This window comes from Crocodylus porosus, unplaced genomic scaffold, assembly GCF_001723895.1.
Source record: "Crocodylus porosus isolate Cpor-Errol unplaced genomic scaffold, CroPor_comp1, whole genome shotgun sequence".
In the NCBI taxonomy this organism is placed as follows: Eukaryota; Metazoa; Chordata; order Crocodylia; family Crocodylidae; genus Crocodylus; species Crocodylus porosus.
Window position 1 is genome coordinate 6,131,830 of NW_017728928.1, and position 14,497 is coordinate 6,146,326.

Here is a 14,497-nt window from a genome sequence, read left to right on the forward strand (position 1 = left end):
GCGACGGACCGCGCGGCCGGTTTGGGCGCTGCACCAGGGCCGCGCCGCGCCGCGCCGTGACGATGCTGCCGGCGCTGCAGGAGTCGGTGGAGGGCGACGAGCGGGAGCTGGAGAGCAGCGAGGAGGAGCGGCGGCCCGAGCGCTGCAGCTCCAGCTACTACTGCCTGTACGACTACCAGGGCTACAGGTGAGCGGGCCGGGCACCAGGTTGGTGGCAGCGCCCCTGCCCCTGCCAGACCTGGGCTGGTGCCTCCCAAGACAGACAGAGGCCTCCTCCCATGGGGGCTGAAGGCAACCCCCCCCTTCCAGGAAGAGGCTGTCTCTGGAAAGGTGTAAAACTTTCCACATGTCTATCATCTTACCCCCCCCAGCAAAAAATAAAAGTGGGTGCCTATGCCTGGTGTTACTAATGTCCTTGCTATTACGTCCCTCCGGGGAAGGCTTGAGAGAAGCCCTCCGTGTCCTGATGTCCCTGGCTTTCTCCAAAATGCCTTCAGGAGCCACCTTCTCTCCCGGCCCCATTATCTCTCTGGTCGTGCTTTGCTTCCACAGTAAAATTCGTGCAGGTGTTAACTGTCAGTCATGACGTGGCTCCGTTTTCAGGTCGTCGCAACAAGGGGCTGAACGCGCAGATGGGAGTCCGAGCGGTGCGGCGGCAGAAACTCCGGCTGCTGAAGACTTCAGGTAAAACGAACCTTGCGGAGCCACTTTAAGCACCTGCTGCTTTCTGTTCCCACGCTCGTTTGGAGCATCTGATGCCGTAGTACTTGAGCAAACGCTCAGAGCTGTGGGGTGGACAGTGCAGCAGGCCACAACTACACCATTACGTTCAAGCCGTACTGAATTCACTCGGCCGCTTTTTTTTAGGTAGGTTTTCTCCTTAAATACTAGCGTGATCATGGACACGCGCACACCAGAGTTCCCTAACAGGAGAGTGTTTCTGCACTGGTATATGACTGTAGTTTTTTATTCTCAATGTTTCTGTTTTATAATACTATTACTCGGCATTTAGATCTCGTTTTAAGTCTTTAAATAGATATAAGCTCATTTTGGTTAATTTAATCTAATTTGAGCAGACAGCTAGCCTTGTGAAATAGACCTTATTCTTATTTTGCAAGCGGGAAAATTGCAGACGCACAAGGTTAAGTGACTTAATGAAGGCTGTGGAGGGATCTGTCAGTTGGTATTAGCACTCAAACTAGAAAACTTTAGAACGCAACAGCTATGGGACATTTCTGAGTTGCCACAGGTCTTAGAGGTCATGTTATCACTGCTAAAGACTGGGAGCACCACAGTGAAGCACAGAGAGCCCAACTCTGCTCATGCTACACATCCCAATCGTGCACAACCATACTGTAGCACTGGGCAAGCATCACTAAGCACGCCTGAGGCATATGAGCCCAGTGCTGCGTTAAGGTGGCGACCTTATGTTTCTTCTGGGGTGCACAGTAAGCTGAGCAGGCAGGCCATGCTTCATCACAGTGCTTCTTCGTGTGATCCTTGATGATGTAAAACGCCATGAGTGAGTTAGTAGTAGACCTGAAAGAGATCTTTTGGTTTCCCTGCTGTGAGCATGTGATGCCTGCAGGCTGGGTGCTTACATGCCTAGTTATGCGACTAAAGCTTTGATTATGAATCTTGTCTTGTTTTCAAGCCTCTCCTTGGTGGATACTAACTTGCCAACTGAGGCAGAGACAGAGTTGCGCAGTTTTGTTGCCAAGCGCCTTACTAAAGGAGCACTTTTTGAAGGATTGGGCAATGTTGCATCTGTGGAGCTGAGGTAAGAGTATAGTATAACATGTTTTTTTAAATTTTTGATAAATGTTAGAAGCTATAAGAAATGCCCTCAGGTTTGCTGCTATGTTTATGTATAATCCTGATTGTAGCTGGTTTAAGCCTGATCACTACAACTCAAAATTTTCTCTGCTTAACAGTTCAGTAGTAATGGCACTTGCTGCTGTTTCCTTTAGGTGGCAGTGCAAAATAATATAAACTTTTGTTTTTAAATAAAGTATTGGTTTTGTTGTGATCAGTGATCATACCTCCTGGGCATATAACAACAAGGGAAAGAGCTCAAAATATTTTATGTGCAATGGTACAGGCAGGTAATTGCTTCTTTAAGTTAATTGTATGTATGCAGCTGTGTACTGTGTCTAGCCATTGCCCCTTTGCTGATGGCTTTTGTGCCTACATTCAGTTTTTCTTTTGAATCTTGTGAAAAAAGTAATTTTATTTTAAAGAATACATAACTAGAACAGGCATAGCTTCTATTTATCCCTGAGCTGTACTTCAAGTCGTGTCTATACCATGGATTTCTGTCAACATACCTGTGTCAGTCAGGGGTGTGAAGAAGTGTCATCCCTGTCCTGGCACAGGCTGCTACTATAAGCCCTGTTGTATTGAGGAATATGCAGTTTTGCCAATATATCACTCATTTTGCCTGCAGTGGGTGGTGTTGCTATACTTGTATAGAACACAGCTTTTCTCATGTAAAGTCAAGCAGAAGTAGTTATCAAAACTATACAGTGAACTGATACAACCACAAGGTATAACACCCTAACTTGCCACAGGTAAAGTAGAGGGACCATGGCAACCAGCGTCCTGCTGCTGCAAAGGTTGTTAAATATGCTTGCTAGATCAAAGAAAGAGGGCCATGCCTCCCCAACAGAGGAAGGCAAACCCACCCCCCTACAGTCCATACCTTATGGTCTGATTGGTAAAATTCCTTCCTGACCCCAAATCTGACCCTGAGCAGAGGGGCAAGGCCCTCTAGGCAGGACTGTCTGGGTTTAAATCCCATTGGGAGCATTGGCGTATGCTGGTCAAAATATCCAGCCTTGGCTGCAGCCAACACCCAATGCTTCTGAGAGTTACTGAAAAAATTCTTGACACATGTAGCAGCAGGAGAGAAAAAAATTTAAGGTCAGGACAGAGGCCTTTGAAGGAAGGAGGGATAGTGTACAGAATCAGTACATCACTAAAACTGTACTGATTAAGCTAAAAAACCTGTATAGCTTCTAAAGTTGATTCTTAAATCGTTGTCTGATGATTCACAAAGGGCCAAAACTTACCCAAGGTTCAGTATAAGTCAGGGTTGTTGGTTGTGGCCATGTTGGTCTAAAGACCTAGGCAGGCAAGGTTCTTTGGGTAAATGTGACATCTGCTATTTGACAAACTAAATAGTTGGAAAAAATTGTTCTTTGTAAGCTTTCAAGTACAAACACCCTTCTCTCCCTGTGCCCGAAGAAGGGTGTTTGTACATGAAAGCTTGCAAAGAACAATTTTTCCAACTATGTAGTTTACTATTCTACTGTGCATTAGCACATCACGGCAAAAGCCATGCTAATGCGCTAATGCGCAGTAGGATTAGTCTACTGAGCATTAAGTATTAGTCAGTGTAAGTCAGTGCAGCCGGGATCTCACCAGTGATTTGAGTAGTATCAAGCTATCACCTGTGGTCAGTGGCAGGTTATCTTACTGTATGAGATGTAGGATAAGACTTTCTTTTTTTAAAGCAGTTATTTGATACCTTTCCATGCAACAGATTCAAGTTTTTTTTCCTTTACCTCTAGTATACCTGAAGTCAAAGTTGGTTGTTATTACTGCCTTCTCCAACAAGAAAACCTGCTAGAAGCAGCAACATTGGAATCAAACATCAGCTCCCCTGAGTATGTGATTTGTTTCTTAGGAGGCTCAGAGAAGGGCCTTGAACTATATCCTTTCCTTAACCTCTCCTTATTTGCTGGGGGGGGAAGAGAGTGTGAAAATGGCAAGTAGCAAGTTTGCTCCTACTAACCTTGAAGCCTTTCCCACCTCTCCTGTCACCTTCTTGAATTCCTTCAGACTACTGGTCTCCTTTCAACTGCCAGAGTGTAACTGAGAATATGATTAATGACTGTGTACTGAAAGGGCAAAGCACAAATCTTAGTTAACATATCTTATTTCCTTAAGAAGATACTTTCAGACTTGAGTTGGACAAGTATGTGCAAGACCTGAAGATTAACCTTGATGCAGAGGTAAGATCTAACTGATCTTTTCATTTTAATGGCTAGGATGACATGTCTATCCAGTGACATAGGCTAAGCATACAGAGGTATTAACTGCATAAGTTAAACCAAAACAATAGAAATTGTTATAGCCATGGGGTCATGCATAGCAGTTGCAGGCCAATTAAGAGAGAAGGGGCATGTCTGCACCTTTGCTACTGCTCATTAAGTTTAGTAGCTCTCATATGAGGTACTACATAAAGGCACATTAGCCTGTTCTGATGTGCAGTAGCAAAAGTGAACACTTTTTTTGTGACACTTAATGCTCAGTAGATTAATTCTATTGTGCATTAGCATGGTTTTTGCTGTGATGCACTAATGCGCAGTAGAATAGTCTACTGCACATTACAGTGTCTTGTACAGGTGCGCCCAAGTATGAGTAAATTGACTAGATTCCTTTAGGAAATTATGATTACATATGGGAAGATTTAGTAGCAACCACTCAAGTCCCTTGATTGTTATGTAAGCAACAATGATGATTATTTTTCTCCTTGTAACAAAGTTTAAAAAAATTAGGTAGAACCCTTACTCTCAAACTCCTGCACTGTTCTCTGTGTTATGCTGTCTATCCAATACATTTCATCAAACATTATAAATATGTTTTCTTTCACATATAAAAGCTTACAGAGCTAGTGTTTTACATCAATAAGGTGGATAACGCCAAACTAATGATTTTAGCCCTTTCTTGTTTGAAATTGGAAAATTTTAGCTTCCAAACTGCATAGTTACAGGGGTGCAGGTTGTAGCCATGTTGGTCTAAGGATGTAGGCAGACAAGATTCTTTGGGTGAATCTGATATCTTCTTTAGACCAACTTAAGTAGCTGGAAAAATTTGTTGGCAAGCTTTCAGGCTTAAAAACTTGAAAGCTTGCTAAGAAAAATGTTTCCAACTACTTAAGTTGGCCTAATAAAATAACTATATTGTTTTAATAGGCGAGTAGAACACTTTTTTTTTTCCTACAGGACTCAAATTCATAGTTTTAATGTTTCAATTGCCTACAGCAAAGTAACCTGGAGACATGTGTAACACCCTACCTGAGAAGCTGGTTTGAGGATTGTGTGTGCCCCATACAGAGGGTAGTACAGCTCTTCCAGGAGAAACTTGCCTTTTTGTTACATACTGTAAGTATGCAGCAAACCAGACTGTCTGAGTGCTTTCTAGCCACATTATTTTGCTTTAAATGTTTCTTGCATTTGGTTTTCAAAATGCCCCCCTCCCACTCCTTATTCAGTGCATTTTCTTTCCACTGTATCTCTAAGATGGTGCCAGCTATATTATCCATCAATTAGAGGTGAATGACATTTTAAAATTATTTTTTAGAGCCAACTCATTTTTAAATTGCTTTGTATTGTTCAACTGGTAATTAGAATGAGATAAGCAATAAAAATTCCATTTGGCTAAGACGGAACAGGACATGAGCAGCTATGTGGCTCATACAGTTCACTGCAGAAGGATGCCAGAAACAAAAATATCAGATTAGTCATCTATAGCTAAGCACTGAATAAGAGAAAGATGCAAGCAAAGGAACTGATGCTCTCCTAGTTAACAGTAGCAATAACAAAGTCGTTATCCTCAAGCAACAATAGCCAACTGCAATCAAATTATATCTTTTTTTTTTTTCCTAAAGGCTTTGAGTTACATGCCTGTTGAAGTTAAGGATTCAGATGAAAGAACAAAGAAAGATATTAACAGGTACAAAATGTCTGAGACAATACAGCCCATAATGAATGGCACAGCCTTTTCCTGGCCTTGCTGTTCAGGTGGCATGTAGAAACAAGCAGCTAACAAGAATTTTATACATCAGGTTTCTGAGTGCTGCTAGTCTCCAAGGTCTTGTTCAGGAAAGCACGATGACCTCCTTGTGTATCGCTATGACAGAGGAACAGCACAAGTTGGTGGTGATAGACTTTAGTGGACCACAGCTTCAGTTCCATAATGCAGGTGAGATTATGGTTCCAGCTTCACCCCAAATGAGCCTGGCACCCTGAAGTGCAGGGTCTCTAGCAGGGAGATAAAATCAGCAGTGCAGCTTTCAAGGAGGGGGTTGAAAAGCTGTGGAGGTCTGGATGGGGTTGGGGAGAGTATTCCCCAGAGGAGGCAGTCTCTTGGAAACCACAAGCAGCCTGTTGGGATACCTGGCAACCCCTCCACTCCTTCGTGGAAGGCATGGTGGTCTGAAAACTCTACCACCCCCAGTTGCATTTTGGCAGCAGTGCAGTCCCTAAAAGGTGATGGGTTTTACTTAAAGAAACAGAGTAGGTGTGAACACTTCTGTCCAGGGCCAATTGTGAACTGGTTCCCAATTAGTGACCTGGACCAGTTCAAGTGTTATGTCTGTCTACCCCCTCTGGGTCTGGAATGTGCTCAGTCTTAAGGTCCATCAAGACTGATATTGGTTAACTTCAGACTAAGCTGCAAAACACATTTTTTCATCTAACTTGTGATCAGTTTTGCAAAAAGTGATGTAGATGGTTCAATAGTTCTTATTTGCAGCAAGCATTTCATTTGGATTGTGTTGCGTTTTTTATTTTGTTTGTATATTTTAAATATCATTTAGTATCAAAACAATATAACTGGAGCTATGGAATAGATGCTGTAAAGAAACTGAAAAATAATACTTTTTCATATTGTTTGTTTATATAATACATGCTATACAGCAAGAACAGTCGCTGGGATGTTACATTTGTGAGGGGTCAAGTACATAGTCATTATGCAGTGCTCGTATATATTTTCCCTTCTTCCTTCTTTTCCTCAACAGGAAGCAATAAATTCTGTGAAGACTGGATGCAGGCTTTTATAAATGGTCCTGAAGGTGGAAATCCATTTCTCTTATGGCAAATACTAGAGAACTTTAAACTGAAGGTAACTGTTGACACTTGTAGAAGTTTGAGACTGCACTGTTACTTAGCAACAGCATATTTGCTTTTGCATTAAAGAAAAGCACTTAACTATGAAGTTTAATTTTAAGGTGGCACCTGCATAGCTGTTCCTACAGTATTTGGAGTTAACAAGAATATTACACTCTCCAAAGGGGACTTGCACACAGATTTGATGCAGACTTTTTTCTTTTTCTTAAAGCAGTCAAACTTATCTTTTTTTTTTAAATTACAGTAGTAACTCCAATCAAGAATTATAACCAATGATATATTTACTCTTCTAAATTACAGTATGAAATTCTTACTACAACCCCTTTAACTTTTCCAAAGGATGGATTAGTTGCTTTCCCTACAAGGAAGCTGATTTAAGACCGTTCTCTATTACTGTCTTTTTTCTAGGCTATACAAGACATTAACAACCTGAAGAGGTTTATCCGCCAGGCAGAAATGAACCATTATGCCTTGTTTAAGTGTTACATGTTCCTGAAGAACTGTGGCAGTGGAGACGTCCTTCTGAAAATTGTTAAAGTAGAGCATGCAGAAATGCCAGAAGCCAAAAATGTAGTAACTGTCCTTGAGGAATTCATGAGGGAAACAGTAGTAGCCTAAAACATTTTAGTTTCTGTGTTCATTTTGCACTATCTGTATAAATAATTAATTTCTTCCTTTGGAGCTAAGATTAGCTGGTACATAAACTTAAATGATACCTGAAAGCTGTCAGTCATTTCAAACTTACTTCATATGTGGGTCTGTTTACATTTCTTCTTTTAAGAAAAAGCAGTATGATATTTGTTTTAAGTTTTGAATATTGTGTAAAGGTAATCAGTCATTTTTAACACCTGCCTTATCTTACTCTGGAGGGGACCATACACTGCACGCATGTGTGTGTTTTTTTCATATGAAATGCTATTTAAAAAAGAAAAGAAAAAGTCATTTGCACAACCAACTGTGCTTAGGCCTTTAAAAAAGCTTGAATGTAGCAGTAGTAAAAATAATCATGACTTAGCACTGGAATCAGATTTAGAAATCATTTGTGTAAAGAACTACAAACATTTGGAGGAATTGTATAGTAAATTAATTGAACTTATAGGCTTAGGCTCTTGTTTTCATGTCCTTAAAAAATGAAGAAAGGCTGTGCTTCTTACTAGTTTAACAATTTGATTATGCTTGCAGATTTGTCCTAAGACTGAACTAAGTGTTTAAATTCTCGTGGTCTTGAACGGTTGGTTGTAGTGGTGAATTGGGCCTGAAGATGTTATAGGCATAACTTGAATCTTTTTGAGGACTTTTTCATAAGTTAAATAAAGCCAAGTTCCTAGATCAGTGTTCTGTTTGAAAATGCGTCATTGCACTTGACTGGTGAATTCTTCTACACTTCATGTAAATACATTTTCTAAACCACAGATAGCAGAGTCTGAAAAATATCTACACCACTTTGATACAACATGAGCCAAAACTAAGACCTTTCTAAGCATTATATAGGAAAAGACTATTTATGCATCCTAATGTACTCCTATTGATTTCAGTTTGTCTAAGTAGGGAGTGCAGCCTTCAGAGCATGATGTATTTTATTGTCCTAACTTGATGGTCAGGATATAGACAGATGATCAAAAGGCAAGTTGGGGGTTGGGGGAGGGTGCAGCTGATGCATGTTAACTGTCTTTCCTGTGGCAGTTGAAATCTGAACTGGGGCACTTACTTGGTCCAGTTTGATCATTTGTCCATGCCCTGTTCCGTCCGTTAAGTCTCCAACACTAACTCTTTGTGTAATAGTGTTACTAGAATGTTAAGTGTGATTGTTGTTTGGTTTGAGAATAGTCTGCATCACATTAAAGGTACTTAATTTCCTTTAAGCAACATTTTCAATAAAATAAAACTGCTGCTGTAGCATTGTGTTTTATTCTTTAATCCAAGAATTGTCAGTGACAAATGACTCAGCAGAAGTTACTAGAGCATCTTACTCTCCCAGCAGTACTTGAAAGACTTACCCCTGTAACACCATTGTCTTGATGGGTGCTGTGCACGGTAGAAAGAGAAAACAAGGTAAAATGTTACCACGTCACAGTATAGGCTGAGTGCAGGCTTGCTGAGGACTAATAATGTTTTCCCACAAAATGTTTTATTCATCAATCAGTAAAGCAACACCAGCAGCATTCGATAACCTGGCTTGCTTTTTGTCACTTCTATAAATTTTTAACTAATTTGGCAGACCAGTCCTCAGTGCTTTGCCAGGTAGAGACACAGGGAAGCTTTCCATGCTAAGAAATGAATGATCATCCTGAAGAACGGAGAGTTGTTTCTAATGCGTGATATAAGATACTGATTTTCAGAGCAAGAATCTTTTAGTTGCTAGGGGACGAATGTAGTGTTGGAGTGAGAAATCAAGTTGGAAATGACCTCCTGTTCCTCTTCCAGGACTGGGTGAAGAGCTGGGCTTGGAACTCCAGAAGGGTCCTGAGTGCCATGTCTTAAGGCATTGCATAGCAGCATCCCAAAGCCAGGGTAGTTTTCTGGCTCCAGCCACCCGTTCCACTCTGATGTGGCAGTGGTGAAGAACGTCCCTCTCCAATCAAAGATCAGTATCCTGGATGAGAAGAATTGTATGAGAGCACTTTATATTCAGCATTCCCTATTCGAACAGTAAATACAAGTGAAACAGAAGGCCCTCCTTCAAGGTAGAGTTACTACTATGCCTAGGAAATCTTCTCTTTAACTTCCTTTTGTTGCCTCAGGCCCCAAATACCTGTACTTTGCTGGCTGAGCAGGACTTCATCCTCAACTGCTTCCTTGTGTGGCAGGTCTTTCTCTTAGAGACTAATAATTGAAAGAAGCTAAAGGTACCCTGGGCTGTCTTGGCACCCTGCTTGAGAACCACTGCCTTAGAGAGAGATCTGCAGCTTGGTTAGGCCTTTCCTCCCTGAGCGCATGCTTCCCATCAACTTGAGTCCTATTACATTGGTATCTCATAGGGAGCTATGCAAGTAGTTCTCTTTGTGCTGGGCTCCAGCCTGAAAGTATCAGATGTAGCACATAAGGTAGATTTTTGTGTCTGTTCCTACTTTGACCTGTTTCTTTCTGAATTGCTCCATGGTTGACCAGCACTTTGAAAAATCCTCTTCCTCCTTAGCCTTGCTCCATTTCAGGGTGTTTTTGTTTTTAGCAGCTCTATTGTGACTTAAGCCATTCAGATGCACAAATAAAACCACCATATAATACCTGCAAACAGGGCATTTGTCAGTGGGGCTAGTAACCCTTAGCATTTTCACTTTCTAAATGCTATTTTAAAAGAAATAGAAATGAAATACAAAATAATGCAGGAGAAAACGGTTACATTGTATTTTTTAAGGAGTGATCAGGCATTCATAGTGAATGATTTTTCAGTAGTTAAATACTGTAGCAACATATATAAAAATTAACATCCATGTATGGAACTGGCATGGATAGAAATTGGGTTTGCAAGACTTTTACTGGAATTTTATGGGTCCAATTGAAACTTCTTGGAGCAAATAAGGTGTAAGACACCCTTACATCCTCCACATACCCAATGCAGAATTAGGAATAAACAGGGTGTTTTAAGAGTGAGATTGTCCTTCCATTACAAAAGGAAGCTAGCACAAAGTCATTCAGTATTTCCTTTCCCAGTGCTTACAGGCTAGATGTATTACGCAGCAGGAAACTGGGTGCTACAGTGATGTAAATTATGTTACGATCAAGGGATTAGTGTAGAGAACTGGGAGTCCGACCTCCTGGGTTTTTTCTATGGTTCTGCCATAGATATGTTGAAAGAACTCAAAAACTTCTCCTCTTTGGCTGCCCCATGTACAATTATTTCAAATGGTATATGCATGTATGGTTTTCTACCAACAAATAACAAAGCATTGAACATTTAAAATTAATAGTAATACTTACTTACTTCTCAAAAATGTATCTGGGCTTTATAAGTTTTTGTTTAAAGAACCCTGAGTCTCATGTGAAAGAGGCCTTACCTTAAGTGAAAACCATTAAGAAGAGAAGTGTTTAATATCCATGTAGTAGCAATGACCTGTCACTCACTACATAGTAATTACAATGACAAGAGGTATCAAAAAAGCCTAAAAACTGCCATTGGTTATGTTTAATTTATCAGTGATTTTTTAATGTAACAGTTCTTAATGGCAACCTGCCAAAGAGTTTTTCAAGTTGGAAATTTGTCTATTTTTGCTTCATATTGTGTTGCCTAAAGAAGGTTGAGTTCTTAAAAATATTTTTAATTTTAGCAAATACCATATTCAATGGGCAGTGGGTAGCAAATCTTGAGCAAATATATTGTTTCTCTTCAGCATTCACTAGAAATTGGTGTTAAATACAAGTTACTAAAAATGACCAAAACAAATAATTTTAAATTTGAACAGTCTTGCAATCTCTTTGAGATGATTCTCAGTTGTTCAGCCTGTAACCGCCTGTTCTGCATTCGTAATTTCACTGGTGCTTTAGTTTTCCAGTAGTGTACAAGATCTGAATGTTTAATGTAAAAAAGCCCTACACGGATTATACATGTTTGTACCCCAGAAAGAAAAAAAAGAAGGAACAGAAGCCCCAGTTTTTCCCTTTCATCAGACACCAAGAAGGAGCAGCAAAATTAATTCAATGATTAGGTGGCAAAGTTCAAAATCAAATCACTCCCATTCTTATTCATTATTTAATTATAGGCATACTTATAAAATACAATCCGCCTTTGCAAGGGGGTTTTCTTTTTTTCTTTTTTAGGCATGTTACGTTAACCAGCTTGATTTGAACCAAAAAACCTCAACAAAAACCTTTAATGGACTGTGCTCAAATAATATTTGTTTCAACAAAAATATACAGGATGTACACAATACAAAAATATGTGGAAACAGATATCACAGCGCATTACCTTGCAATTGTCATTTTGTTCCCCTAGCCCTTGATGGGAAAGCAACATTTGTTTAGCATTTTTAAGGCAAATAATTCCATTGTTTGGTGCTCTATGGCTAACACCCGGAGGTGTTGTTAACATTAATGGGGGAAGCAAAAGCAAATCAAACTGCATCAATCTTTATTTGCAAACTAAACAGACACTGTGGGGGAGTTGGGACACACTCAGTGACTAATGTATCTATTAAACTCCTTGGAAATTAATGAATTTTTGCTGTATAAATCAGGTTTGTGGAATTTGTCATGTTCTGTGTTGTAAAGTGCTCGGTAATATAAATTTTCTGTTCTGTGAGCTGACATTTTAAAGAACCTCATTAAGAACCTTTTTCCAATTAAAAACCAATGATTAATGATGACATTAAATATACATTTACCTTCAAACCAGTTTGCTTTTGCTTTGCATGTGATTATTCCTTTATAGAACAGTTGACTATATTGCCTTCATTTTCAACAAGCTCAAAATCTCCAGGCCTGTGCTATGCAGGTTAACAGTACTTTGCATTAGGACTTTTTAAGCTATGCTGCCCAGTACCCTAGGGTTGCCACTGTTTTAAAAGAATAGCAATAACATAAAGAAAGAGCCCAGAACCAGGACCAGACCCTTTTATGTGCTGGCCTTTGGATCACTGGGCTTATGGTGTTGGTTCTGGGTTGGGTGAAGAAGACTTTCCAGTTACAATTCCAGTTAAGTAAAAAGGTGGGACTTTCAAAGTCACTTGAGTGATTTAAGAGCTCAGGTCTCATTGTAAATCAATGGCACTTGTGCTTCTAACTCCCTTAGGTACTTTCAGAAATCCTACTTCAAACTCTTGTGAGATCACATGTTGGCACAAAGTAGTGAAAGTGTTGTAAGTTTGGTCAGCTGACCTCATGAGATGGCTGCTGGTTTGGTATTAAGTTTTACTGGTGTGTAGGAGTTCATCTGTCATATATAAGTTAAAGTCCAACTTTTCCAGTCTGTTTTTTTTTAAAAAAAAAAGGGGTCAGGTAGATCCACAGGACACAGCATAGTCCTGGGATACAGGATCCCTGAGTTCTAGTCCCAGTTCTGACCATGTCTTGCTTAGTCACCGTGGACAAATTATACCTACCCTGGCTTCAGTTTCTACACCAATAAAATAGGATAAAATACGTATGTGCCACAACATAAGTGAAGATTCATAAATGCGTATTATGTGCTCTATGTGAAATAGAATTATTGACTGATGGGAAGAAAGACATTGGATGCTGACCCATCAAAAATGCAGTACAAGTTAATTCAGCAAGTCTCTCCCTCTTCTGTTGTAAACCATGTTTAGAGGTTATTTCTAGTGACATCATCTCCAATCACTCCCCAGAGGCCCATCTTCCTTTATTATTACCAATGAGTGCAAAACAAGCAAACCAAAAAATCTCTGGACCCAAGAATCGAGGATCAAGAGGGTGTAACCTTTGCTGACTATATACTCCTTGGTCCTGGAGTTCGCAGGTATCCATCATTCTGGGTGGCTGTTCTTTGCCACTCTTCAGCTTTATTTTCCTCTGGTGAAGAAGCCATCAGCATAATGCTGCATAAGACCAACAGCTGTTGGCCAGCAGATGTCCCTCAAGGAGCAATACAACCAGCATCCTTAGTTTCATGCCTCTTACCATAAACTTGATACTGACCAGCCCTGTACTGTAGCTGTACTGCAGTCCACTGTGAAATGAAAGTACAGCATGGAAACAGCTCTTCCAGGTTCCAGCCATCTCCTTTCACCCTGCAAAATCTGCCAAAGGATACTAAGCAAAGAAGGAAATTTGCTCTAATATATGGTGAATCTGATCATTAGCTTCCAATCTTTATGTTGATTATAGCAATCCCTCTCTTTCTCTCTGCCGTTGAGTATCTGTAAGGTTCAATAGAGTCACATTTTGTTCAGCTGTACAATGTGAAATTCTGGCAGCAGATGAAATAATAAAACAAAAATCAATTCACTATGTAAATTGCTCTTTCATGAACTGATAAGAGCCACTGTAAGTCACAATTAATCCACAAGCAACTGGGACAAAAGACTGTTAAGGCTCTGACATAAACGACCAACATCAAGGGCATCTGGAGGTAAAAGAATATCTATCGTCTGCTCACTCCTTGGAGCTGTGATATTCTGGCACAGTCGAGTGAATTTAAGAGAGAACATAACGTAGCTTCTGATGGATTTCTGACAAAATAAAGAGCTTGCACAGTTGGATTATTTAATGGTTAATAGTAAAACAGAATTGTTTACAGAGGAAATAACCTCAGCCTGAGTAGTACTGCCTCTGATCTCCATGGGGGAATCCCGGCTGATGACACAGGGTGTGTAGGGCAGGATTATCCAATCATCCTTTGCTGGTTGGTGAGTGAACTGGAATGTAAAATGCTTTAGTTTCTCCGTTTATACCAGTTTACTTGGTAGCTGGGACTAGTTGGCAGAGCTCACCACAGGAATGGTTAGCCCTTGAATGAGGGAGGGACTACAGAGGTGAAAAGTAGAGAAATCACAGGAGGCAAAGAATAAACACAGAGGGGCAAGGGGCAGGTCAGAGGGGCAGAACAAAGGGTACAAGGACTCAGTGCAGGCTGCCCCGAGGGACTCTGGGGAGCTGTGCAGACAGATGAGATACTGGAAAGAGACTCT

At 40.4% G+C, this 14,497-nt stretch overlaps 1 protein-coding gene across 1 annotated transcript; it reads left to right on the forward strand.

Moving 5' to 3' along the window:
- Positions 1-21: 21 nt before the first annotated feature.
- On the forward strand, positions 22-8,810 carry CUNH17orf75 (chromosome unknown C17orf75 homolog). The gene is made up of 10 exons (XM_019542412.1): positions 22-187; positions 604-684; positions 1,655-1,780; positions 3,573-3,713; positions 3,959-4,016; positions 5,049-5,168; positions 5,675-5,739; positions 5,852-5,988; positions 6,806-6,909; positions 7,323-8,810. Exons 1-10 carry the CDS (start codon positions 63-65, stop codon positions 7,530-7,532), a joined length of 1,167 nt encoding a protein of 388 aa, XP_019397957.1. The 5' UTR covers positions 22-62; the 3' UTR covers positions 7,533-8,810.
- Positions 8,811-14,497: the final 5,687 nt, after the last annotated feature.

Excerpts from the sequence above, each read along its gene's own strand:
- CUNH17orf75 (XM_019542412.1), top strand. The coding sequence starts at position 63 with ATGCTGCCGGCGCTGCAGGAGTCGGTGGAGGGCGACGAGCGGGAGCTG. Across the intron at positions 1,781-3,572 it reads GTTGCATCTGTGGAGCTGAG|TATACCTGAAGTCAAAGTTG; the intron begins GTAAGAGTATAG and ends CTTTACCTCTAG. Across the intron at positions 5,169-5,674 it reads TTGCCTTTTTGTTACATACT|GCTTTGAGTTACATGCCTGT; the intron begins GTAAGTATGCAG and ends TTTTTCCTAAAG.